Here is an 11,647-nt window from a genome sequence, read left to right as displayed (position 1 = left end):
CCAAAAAGGTTGAATTTTTGCATACGAGCGTCAACATTTTTGAACATCTCAACTGAATTACAAACAAGTAACAGATTACTAACAAAAGCAGTGAGGTGGGTGGGTGGAGTACAGCAATGGAAGATGAAAAACTGGCCAGATGTTCCCAGTTTCCAATCTAAGGCTTAATTTCCAGTTTTATATAGTATAAACTTCTACACAGTATTTGTTGTTGCACCCCTCAGTCTTCCTTGGCACAGCTGGTTTCAGGCAAGGACTTCATACAACCCTTTGTTGGAAACGGGGGGCTGCATAACCAATGATTGGCATCCTCTCCAAGTAACTGGAAACAACTTCTCTCCCAGAAACACTCAGTACCAGATTGAGTAACGGTCTTGTTTGACGTTCAGTAAAATCCAAAAAGTTGAATTTTCCAAGCGTCTACTCCTTCAGCGTGATGCACTGGGAAATCTGAGTCACCAAAGTGAACGGTTGACATATTAATGGTGCGTAATGGAGAGGGCAGCAGCCTGGAGATAAGGTATGGGTGGTCTTCTACGATGACGAAACTTTGGGAGGGCGCTGGAACAAAGATAAAAACTATGTGGGATATCAGGGTCATCATTCCACACTCAGCCGACATAATGACCAAGGTAAGATCACCCGCTTTTCACGCATGGGAATATCGACCATCTGCTTCCACAGCCAAGGTTGCAGCCCTTGGGAATACTTTTAGCGGTGTATTAATTGGGTCATTTCTCTAGGCTGGTGACAGCAGGAGGCAGGGAACTACACATATCAAAAGGAGAGCCATCATACATACACAGCGGACAAAAATTAATGATGCTTTCATTACCAACCAACTTCAAACACAACTTTTAGGAAAGGCTGGCTAGCAGGGATTTGACCAGACCTTAAGCAGGCAGATTTCATAACACCTTAATTTCAAGAAGACCTAGTTAAATGGAGAAGGATGCACAATTATATGGCAGATGAGGTTCAATGTAGGAAAATGTAATGCATTTGGGAGCTAAAAATTTGTATGCAAGTGACTCCATGTCAGAAGAACCTCTGCGGGGGAATTGAGGAAGGAAAAGTCACTGGGTGTCTTAGTAGATGACAGACTCAGCAATAGCACGCTGCAGCAAGTAAGGTTAGCAGACTAAGAGTATGCATTAAATAGAGATAAGACTTAAGCCCTGTACACACGGTCGGACTTTCCGACGGAAAATGTGCAATCGGATCGTGTTTTCGGAAAATCCGATCGTGTGTGGGCTCCATCAGACTTTTTCCATCGGAATTTCCGGCACACAAAATTTGAGAGCTGGATCTAAAATTTTTCGACAACAAAATCCGATTGTTTAAATCCTGATCGTGTTAATGCAATTCCGATAGACAAAGTGCCACGTATGCACAGAATAAATTACGAGACGAAAGCTATTGGCTACTGGCCCGTTTATAGTACCGACGTACTTGTTTTACGTCACCTCGTTCTGAACGATTTTCCGACAACTTTGTGCGACCGTGTGTATGCTAGACAAGTTTGGGCCAAAATCGTCGTCGGAATGTCAGACCGTGTGTACAGGGCATAATTCTACCACTTTCCAAAACTCTGTTCCAGCCACATCTTGAGTATGCTTTCCATTGACCAGTCTTCAAGAGGGAGGTGCGGGAACTAAAGAGTTCAGAGAAGGGAACCAAAGCTAATAAGGGGACTAGAGGACCCCAGATATGAAGAATGATTACAAACGTTAAACTTCTGCCTGGAGAAGAGACCCTTAAGAAAGGATATGATGAACAAAGCCTTAAATGGTGACTCTAGCATTGGGAGGAAACTTTTTAAATCTAAGGTCTCTACAGAAGACACGTGGCCGCACAATCAAATTGGATGAAAAGTGGTTCAAGATTTAACTGCATAGGGGGTTCTTTACGGTTAAGGAGGTGAGGATGTAGAACTCCCTTCCACAATTGGTGGAGTGTGTAGATAAGTTAAAGCAGACACAATGTACAGGGCTATGGAGAAATGGTAGTTCTTATTCAACCTTACCAATTATGTAACCATGTTACAATATCTGTCCATCTCTAAAAAAAATAATGCCTCCGTGTTCGATGAATGAAACTGTGTACACAATGAAAGGATTCTGTTTGCTTGAGAAAAAGTAAATTGTCGAAGCTTTTCCAGCACGCTGGGATTTAAAGCTAGAAATGGGTTTGATGTCTGGATATCCATGCCCACTGCTTTCAGTGTTTGGATCAATACAAAGCAAAGACATAACCTGTGAGCTTAGAAGCGTGGATTGAATCTTTTGGCTCTGTTCACTTTTTAGTAGATGGCATCTGAGGGTAAGCACAAGCAACAATCCAAAACATATCCTACGCACCTAAAGCACATTTAAACAGCCGGTGAAGTGCCCAAAGGGTATAGGTAGAGGGGAAGCCTAGGATGCTGGCATAATTTGGCCATTTTTTAGGCAAAGCCGTTACGAGTGTGCCATAAACATGTGTGCCCGGCCAAGTACAAACCTTTATAAATAAAGCATAAAAGAGGAGAGGAGGGAGGTTGAAGGTAGATATTCCTATGCCAGGTTAACAGGAGTAATGAACGTAAATCTAACCAAAGTGGAAGCTCACAATTTCATTCATTGAGCGGATAGGCGTGAAATATACTTTAAAATACAATGTCTTTTTTTTTTGGGGGGGGTACAGTATATCTTGGTTTCATACAAATTTTCTTTTTGCATTTAATTGTTAGTTTGTGTGTTGTTGCTTTAAACGTATACTGTACATTTTTATTACTTTTTTTTTTTTTTTTTTTTGCTGTTTTTTTTCCCTTTTGAAAAAAAAAAAAAAGGTTATGATGAACATTTTTTTTGGGTAACAAAAACAGGCCCAAGGATAGTTGAAAGGAACTTCTGTAACACAGAGTAGCCAATTAAAGCCTAGCGCACTCTTAAGGCCGGGTTCAAATTATTGTAGGACCACTTTGTGTTGGGACAGCAGCCCATTGATTGGAATGGGTTGCTGTGCTTAGGTTTTATGCAGGAAAAAAGTTCCTAGACCATTTAAAAAATGCAGCAGCCAAGAAATCGCACCATGCTATTTCCCCGCAGTTCCTGCCCCCAAAAACGCCCTGCATTTTATGATGCATGGGGGTGTCATTAGGAATGCTTTGGCTGTGGGTGGTTGCAGGTGTTGGAACAGGTGCGATTCTTGCACCCGCAGTAGTGTAAACCAAGCCTAAAAATTTCAGATTTCAGACAAAATTTGAAGGAAATTAAAACTCCCAGTTTGGCTCATCTCTAATCACTAGGAGCACAATATCAAATCACACAACGTTTTCAAACCTTTCTAAGGGCCAGTTCACACAGCGGGCGAGGCGACACGACTCGCCTCGCTCCCGCAAGTCACCCCCGTTCTGTACAATGGAACCGTTCTGAGAGGAGCGACTCGAGTCGCTCCGACTCAGAAAAAAGGTTCCTGTACTACTTCTGGGCGACTTCGGGGGCGACTTGCATTGACTTCTATACAGAAGTCCTCTGCAAGTCGCCGCTGAGGTCGCGGCGAGGCAAGTCGGAGACGCCTCGCCGCGCCTGCAGTGTGAACCGGCCCTTAATGGTTGACAATGAATGGTCCCTCATTCTGGCCTTCAATATATACCCGCTTTTCATTAAAATTACAGTTCTTAGATTAAAGTCACTCAAACCTTGATAACATGGATATCAGAGTGAGGGGTTGCGGGTACAGGGTCTTCTGACACAGTAAATTTGTTCCAGAAATGTTGACAAGAGACAGTAAAATCAGTATGTATATGCAGTAAAGCATGCTTGTTATACTCACTGTAACAATGTGGGTTAATCCTCCACATTGTGTAAAAAGGCTGTTTGATCCTGTCTCCTCTGATACTCCCCAATCCATCTTCTGATAGTACAGAATCCTAGGAGGCACTCTGCACATGCTCAGTTTGGTGCATATTGCTAGAGTTTTTTTTTTTTTTTTTTTTGGAGGATGCATGTAATCAGATCAGGGCCATTCAGCATTGTCTAGACAGGGGGGTCAGCTGTCATGCAGCCTCATAGGACAGTTAGAGGAGAATGAAAGCTCCTCCTAAAAGCTTTTGCAGTGCTCAGCCAGACACCAATAGAAGTGCTGCTATATACTAGACATGTGCACACTGAAATATTTTGTTTGGGAATTTTGTTTTCGTCTGAAAATTACATTTAGTTACTCCCGAAATTCGTTTTTATTTTGTTTAGATCAGAAAATGCATTTGACCGAAAATCCGAAATAACTAAGGTCGAATCTGTCATTAATGGCTTATGGTGTCTGTCGAAATGTTCCAAGAAGATTCGACGGAGCAGCTAAACTGTACGACGCTGCAATCGTACATTTCCGGTCGAATGTTCCGCCTACAAGCTATAGTAGAATTCTAATGTTGTATGACACTAGTAATAGTTATATTATTACTAGTCAACCGAAATTAGAATTCTTCTATAGCCTATGGGCGGAGCATTTGACCATAAATGTCCGCTCTCGGCGACTGCTTCGTTGAATCTTTATGTCAAATCTTGTAGAATAATCTTGGACTAATAGAGTTAGGTTAGGCACATTCAACCTTTTTTTCTATTGTCTCTATAATGTCGAGTCTTTTCTCTCTATGTAGAATAATCTTGAACTAATAGAGCTAAGGTTAGGCACATTCAACCACGGGTTCAATGGACAAAGATCGCTATGGTCAGCGGCATGTCGAATCTCCTATCTATATCGAACTGTTGTCGCAATGAAAATGAAGCATTTGTTTATGTCAGATCATTCGGTTTTCGGATTCTGCGGGTTTGTTAAAACAATAGCGAAAATTAATTTGGACGAAAATGAATGCAAATGTCTACTATATACTGCTGATGAGACAAGGAATTTAGATAATTTATTAAAATAATTGCATTTCCATGTTCTGTGTACTGTGGGAGGCCAGATATAGTGAAAGGAGGGTCCTGGGTTTAGTAACACTAACTTATTTTTTCTCTATAAAAAGAAGAGGAACAAAAAATAAATATAAAAAATAAAAAGACAGTAAAAAAAAAAAAAAAAATAAAAAATAAAAAGTGAATTGTTTAAAAGTGAGAGTATACAATTGAAGACACAGAAAAGAGAAAAAAAAAAAAAAAAGTACATTTTTTCAAGCACATTTTGCCTAAGCAGCCCTATAAATGAACTTGAGAATTTCTGTATTGGTGATAATCAATTTGGTAATTATGCTTCCTGCCCTCACACTGTACTGACCCTGCATTAGCAGAGCAGAGTAGCAGCCATAGCCCTCTTTACACTTACCCCTCAGTGCTGATTACCGAGTACACTGGGTCTACTCTGGGGCCTATTGGACTACACAGTCATATTTAGATACACAACAGATGTAAGAGGAAAGTGGAGAAGTGGTAAGACTAAGTAAACAGAGGCTGCATAGAATAAAATAAAAAAATAAAATCAGTGATTAGTATTGTGTGGCCATGTCCAAGGGCAATCAGAGAGACAATACTGTTCCCAATAACATCCCAACACATGAAATGAACATAACCTGTTGTATTTATGACAGTAAATAAGAGACCAATTCATTTTCACTTTTCTATACAGATGACCTCCCTTCTAAGATATCTCTGTGCTTTTGTCTTCATTCTCCTGGCTCTGAGCTTAGCCACATCAGCAGCTCCCAGCGAGCCGCACCATCCTGGAGACCAGGCAACCCCGGATCAGCTGGCACAGTACTATTCAGATCTGTATCAGTATATCACCTTCATCACCCGCCCGAGGTAAGAGATTTTGCTCCCTACTACTCCTCAGTGTTCACTTATTAACAGCTTTTCGGGTGGATATTAACTAGGCCAGCTTAGAGAACTTTTATTGATCACTATTTGCCCTGGGATAGGAGGACACCGCTCTCCTATTCCCATCCCCTGGCAGAAATAGAAACCATTGGCATACCTGAACCTCCTTTATGGGTAGCTCACTGGTACCAAAAGGATACCTGGATCCTACCGTCACATCTGACCACCATCCACATTCTGGGATTTAGACTGTATTCATTCTGTGAGAGTGTATCAGGTAAAAGCAAAAAGGTTTTAAGTTACCATCCAGAAATACAATCACGTGAGCCGTTTCTAGATACAATTGGACACTATGAAACAATTTTGTAAAGCTGGTGAGAGATTCTCCAGGATGCCAGACAGTGTCATGTCCACTTTCTGCCATAAAATAATGCCATTCTATACATTTTTTATTCTGAGGAAAGTGAAAAAGAAACTGGCCACTAAGTGTTTGGTCCTACAAATTGTCCGGCTTCCTGGGAAACCTCTGAAACCAGCTCTACAGATTTTCATCACTTTTAAAAAGGAACCTAAAAAAAAAAAAAAAAAAAAAAAAGGAGAGAGGTATGGGAAATGCCACTGCCCACTTTGGATTGAAGGTGCAATCTAAGTGGCTGTCATCCTGATGTTCCTTTACTGATTGGCAAGTCTCTAATCTATACAATGCTGGCCTGTCATGTTTATTCTTCCTTCTCTACGTGGCAAATCAATGACTTGAAAATTGTAGGGCCAACATCTTTATCCTTCCTCTCTACTTGACAAGTAACTGAACTACAGTCTGGGGATGGCCATCATCATTGTTATGCTCCTTCATGACTTGGTAATTTGTTGACCTGTCATCTTTAGGTTTCCTTTGCTACTTGGCATCACTAACCTGCAAGATGTAGGGCTGTCATCTTTCTTTCCTTCAATACTTGGCAAGTCATTGACCTGCAAACCCGCAGGGTCCTCATCTTTGGCCTTCCTTCTATACTTAAAGAACTGACCAGCAATCTGGAGAGGAGCAGAGGGGAGGGGGGTTTGCATTATTATACTCCTTCACTATTTGGTGGTTCATTAACCTCTAACTCTGGCCTCCCCCTTATTACCCTTCCATGGCATCACTAATCTGCAAGCTGTGGGGGTTTCATCTTTATCCTTCCTTAACTTGGCAAGTCATTGAATGCAAGCTATGGGGCCATTATCATTCTCCTCCACTACTGGGCAAGTTACTAAACTGTAAAATGTTGGCTAGACAGCTTTAACCTTCTTTCTCTATTTGGCACGTCACTGAACTCAAAGCTATGAGGTTGTCATCTTTATCCTTCAGTAACTACGTGCCAATTCATTATTGTGTAAAATGTTGGCCTGTCCACTTTCTTCCTATTCTCTATTCTTCCTTAACTACTTGGCATCACTAATCTGTGGGGATGTCATTGTTATCTTTCTTTCACTATTTGGCAAGTCCCTGACCTTCACTACTTGGCAAGTCATAGACCTGGAAGCTATGGGGCTGTCATCTTCAACCATCCTTCACTATTTGGTAGGTCATGAATCTGTAAAATTGTGACTTTGCATCTATATCCTCTCTACTTTGCACATCATTGACCTCAAAGCTACAAGCGGTCATCTTTATCCTTCCTTCACTACTTGGCCAGTCGTTCACCCGTAAGCTGGGTCACTGTAATTTTTTCCTCCATTTGCTACTTGACAGCACTGCAGAATGCAGGTCAATGAACTGCCAAGTAGTGAATCAAAAGATACAGATGCAGCCCCATAGCATGCAGGTCATTGACTTGCCATCAATCATTATCTTTCCTTCACCATTTGGCTTGCCGCTACTCTGTAAAACGTTGGCCCGACATCTTTAACCTTCCTTGAATCCTATTCTACTTGGCATGTCACCAACCTAAATGCTATGGGGTTGTCATCTTTATCCTTCCTTCACTTTTTGGCAAGTCAAGGACCTGTAAGCTAGGAGGTTGTTGTCTTTTCCTCCCTTCATTAGTTGACAGCCCTGAAGCTTGCAGGTCAGTGACTTGCCAAGAACATAAAGACAACAAGGATAAAACGACAGCGCTGGAGCATACATCTCAAAACAAGTATTTTGCAATGGATGCTACATTTCTATCCTCAGAGATTCCATTTTACCATTTGTTGCCAAGATAGGAGGATGTACATTTTACAGAGATCAGCTACAGATCTAGCTGTGTACTGTATGTCAAGTGAAAAATTACCAAAATATATAAAAGGTTATGGTCTTCACTGCTACACAATATTACAGCTAAAAAACGTCCATCGAGTTCAAACCAAGATAAACCAAAAAAATAAAAATACTTGTAATAATTCACTCTAGTGGAATCACACCGCATTGGCCTACTTTCCAGTACCGGGTGCCATGGGTGCTCGAAGTAACCAGCTGATAGCCTTCATTTGGTCTAGACATGTTCATACATTTCTTCCTATAGGACTCAGCCATACAACATTATGATGTCTAGACTTGACTTGGATACATAGACCCCAAAACTCTCACAAATCTGCTTGCTAGGGTTGATTTATTCTTGGCCTCTGTCTTTCAAAAACTATGACTCTCTTGATACTCTATGGTATAAAAGTTATTCTTTTAAACAAGAAAGGAACTACCTTAACCAAAATTAGCCAATGGGTAGGGATCATAAATGGCCTGCCATCCAAATTTAAAGTTTTATATAACAGAGCCTGCCCACCACCCAAAAAATGTACGGACTTTTGCAACATGGTTTAGGCATGATACAAAATCCTGCCTGGAGAAACTAACTTAGGGATTGAGTCAACTTGTGGTAGAAAATTTGATACCATATACAGTATCATACCCAATGGTTATGCCCTGTCTACCCCCCTCCCCACCGAGTCGTCTGATGGAAGGGGATATTCTCCAGTCCCTAGATCCGAGGCAGAAAATGTCCTCGAGTGTCTAAGGGTTCTGCTTCTAAATCACTGGGACTAGTATACAGCTAACAAGCAGGGTGGCAGCTTCCATCAGAGGCTTCTGATGTATTTAAGAGCCTGACAGATTTTATTTATTAGGACTTGTGACTGTCAGCTGTGCAGATGGTGCTCAGATGAAGATAGAGTTATCAAGCTGATGAAATGAAATTATGAGGTCCTGGTAATTACTGTGTGTGTTCATGCTATAGATTTGGGAAGAGATGGGATGAGGTTGGAGTGGAAGACGTTCCCAGCTACTAAACCTGCAGGGTGAGTATCATCCTGACCTTGTGTTTATCTGTGCCACGTTTACCACCTTTTACCAATTCAGTATAGAGGACCTCTTATGCAGGTGAGACGGTGGCATGGGTTAGGTGCAATACTTTCCACTACAACACAATCATGTATCATCACACATTGAGCACCAGTGTAGGTGCTTTGGGATACCATTGGCAGACTGATAATACTAAAAATGAAGTAAAACACAATTTTTTTTTTTTTTTTTATTAAATAATTACTTCGAACCCCCAAACATTATATTTTTTCTGAAAGCAAAGGCACTACAGGAAAAAAAAAAAAAAAAAACCTGGATGTTGCAATTTATGTCGCATGATGTTTGAGCAGCAGTTTTTCAAATGCAATAAAAAAAAAAAAAAAAAAAAAAAAAAAAAACACACCACACACCTTAATGAATTTTAGTGTACACAAACACAATAAAATATCCTATTGTTTGGTAAAGCTATATCAAGTAAAAAGATACCAAACAAGGCACACTTTTAAAATTGCTCACACCCGTTGTGCCTGAGCGCTTTACAAAAAGTTACTCGTTAATTAAAAAAAAATATATATACACATTTTATTTTACACTGTCTTTTAAAAAAATTCTCAATTTTATTGCGATCAAAAAGGATGAACAACGTGTGATAGCTGGGGCAGTAAAGAGTACTTGTTACTGAGATATCTGGGATCTATTAGACCCCAGATCTCTCCTCTGTCCATAAAAAGGTATCTGATCAAACTGAAAGCAGTTTGATTAGATGTTTTAGAAGTCGGTAGTGGCTTGTAAACTACAAACCAAAACCGAAGCACAACCGCCGGTTTCAGTCCCGAGCTCCTTGGTGGAACAGGAGAGCCCGGGAAGGTGGCAGAAGGCGACCACATTCCGACACATGTAAAAGTAATCCAGTGGCTGTATAGCTGCTTGGGTCACTTTTACATTAGAGAGAATTGTTGGCTCTAAAAAATGATGCCAGGTTCATAACTGCAGCTGCAACCATGACTGATAGAATCATTGAAACCCTGGTATGTTCATTTTGGGGGGGGGGGGGGGGTTAAACAGTATATACACACACACTTCAGCATTGATAATAATGTCAAAATGATTGTTTAATCAATATATGACCATAGAAGACATGAATATCACTCTAGTCCAGTGGTCTCCAAACTGTGGCCCGGGTGCCGAATGCAGCCCTTTGCTTGCTTTTATCTGGCCTTCGGGGGTCTATTTCATTCACTGACACTAATGAAGGGCCCAATTCCTCCCAATGACACCAATGATGGGGCACAATTCCTCCTAATGACATCAATGAAGGGGCACAATGATAGAGAACAATTCCTCCCATGAACACCAATGACTGATGCTGGAACATTTTGTACTCCTGATGGCCACATTCCAACCCCCCCCCCCTAAAGTCTGAAGGACATTAAATTTGCCATTTGTTTAGAAAGTTTGAAAACCCCTGATGTGGGAAATCAAAAGGTTAAAATGATTGCTGTATAAAGGGCATGCATGTGGGCACTGAGGCCCATAGAGTGGGAATGGGTTTTGTATAGGAGGCTTGAGCTGCCAGGTGTTACATTCAGGGAAGTGTATGGAGATGCAAGGGCAAAGCCACCCATCCTGGTTTGACAGCCATATGGGTGAGGGTGAGCAGATAGCATACATTTGGGGCCACTAACCCAAAAGCCTATTAAATCGGGACAAGCAGCTTTATCTGTGCAGCCTCTACATCACCATACACTAACATAGACCACATGCATGTAGCACCTGGCGGCTCAAGCCCCATAAACACATGGCCCAATCACAGTCTATGGGCCTCCATGCTCCTGTGAAGAGGACAAATTTAGGGTAGATAAGTTTATTTTATATCTGTTTTTATTTTTATTTTTTGGCACAAGAACATCCAGGGTAGTTGAAAGGGGCTTTCCTAACTCTCAGGAGCCATTTAGAACCCAATGGACCCTTAAAAAACCCAGCATTGTGTCTTCCCCATTGATTCCAATACATTTTACAGAAATTGAAAATTTTTCACAAACTTTGTGCAAATTCAACATTTTGTTAATCTCTACTGCCAAGTAAATAAAATACTAAATAACAGTCTCTTCCTCTCTTAGGTCAGTGACTACATACGGGGCAGAAGAGAAAATACCTCCAATCCAGGTGTCACATCTCCCAGCTGTGTGCTGCAAACAGATCTTTTCATATCCAGCTGAATAAAACCCTCTATGTTACAAAAAAAAGTCATGTGTCGTGGTTGATAGGAGATATTTGATATACATTAAGATTGTTTGAAGCTTGCTAGAGGTCTGCAATCAGTTCGCAGCTTCTTTAAAATGCAAAGTTCACCTTTTGAAACAGTAGGAACAGCGGCGTAAGTACAGGGGCCGCAATTGTGACGTGACCCAGCCCTCCCCTGTATACCGAGATAGAAGGGGAGGCATAGTAACTGAAGCATAGTGAGCAGTTTACTATGCTTCCATTATGAATGGAAAGCGTCAGTGATCTCTACCGATCACTGACTCTGTCCATTCAGACAAGGAAAATTACATATTTACTGGCCCCTTCCCCACTCTCCATCCTGACGCAT

At 41.1% G+C, this 11,647-nt stretch overlaps 1 protein-coding gene across 1 annotated transcript; it reads left to right on the top strand.

Moving 5' to 3' along the window:
- Nucleotides 1-491: 491 nt before the first annotated feature.
- PPY (pancreatic polypeptide) lies at nucleotides 492-11,300 on the top strand. Its single transcript, XM_077460013.1, has 4 exons — nucleotides 492-632; nucleotides 5,605-5,780; nucleotides 8,990-9,050; nucleotides 11,175-11,300. Exons 1-3 carry the CDS (start codon nucleotides 540-542, stop codon nucleotides 9,039-9,041), a joined length of 321 nt encoding a protein of 106 aa, XP_077316139.1. The 5' UTR covers nucleotides 492-539; the 3' UTR covers nucleotides 9,042-9,050; nucleotides 11,175-11,300.
- The last annotated feature ends 347 nt before the right edge of the window (nucleotides 11,301-11,647 follow it).

The sequence above is a fragment of the Lithobates pipiens genome, unplaced genomic scaffold (genome assembly GCF_037356315.1).
Source record: "Lithobates pipiens isolate NorthernLeopardFrog02 unplaced genomic scaffold, aLitPip1_a1.2 Scaffold_28, whole genome shotgun sequence".
Taxonomy (NCBI): domain Eukaryota; kingdom Metazoa; phylum Chordata; class Amphibia; order Anura; family Ranidae; genus Lithobates; species Lithobates pipiens.
Note: the sequence above shows the minus strand (reverse complement) of the source record. Positions and strands in the feature narration are given on the sequence as shown.

Coding starts and splice junctions, on each gene's coding strand:
- PPY (XM_077460013.1), top strand. CDS start 540: ATGACGAAACTTTGGGAGGGCGCTGGAACAAAGATAAAAACTATGTGG. Junction 633..5,604: donor CAGCCGACATAATGACCAAG/GTAAGATCACCC, acceptor TTTTCTATACAG/ATGACCTCCCTTCTAAGATA. Junction 5,781..8,989: donor ACCTTCATCACCCGCCCGAG/GTAAGAGATTTT, acceptor TTCATGCTATAG/ATTTGGGAAGAGATGGGATG.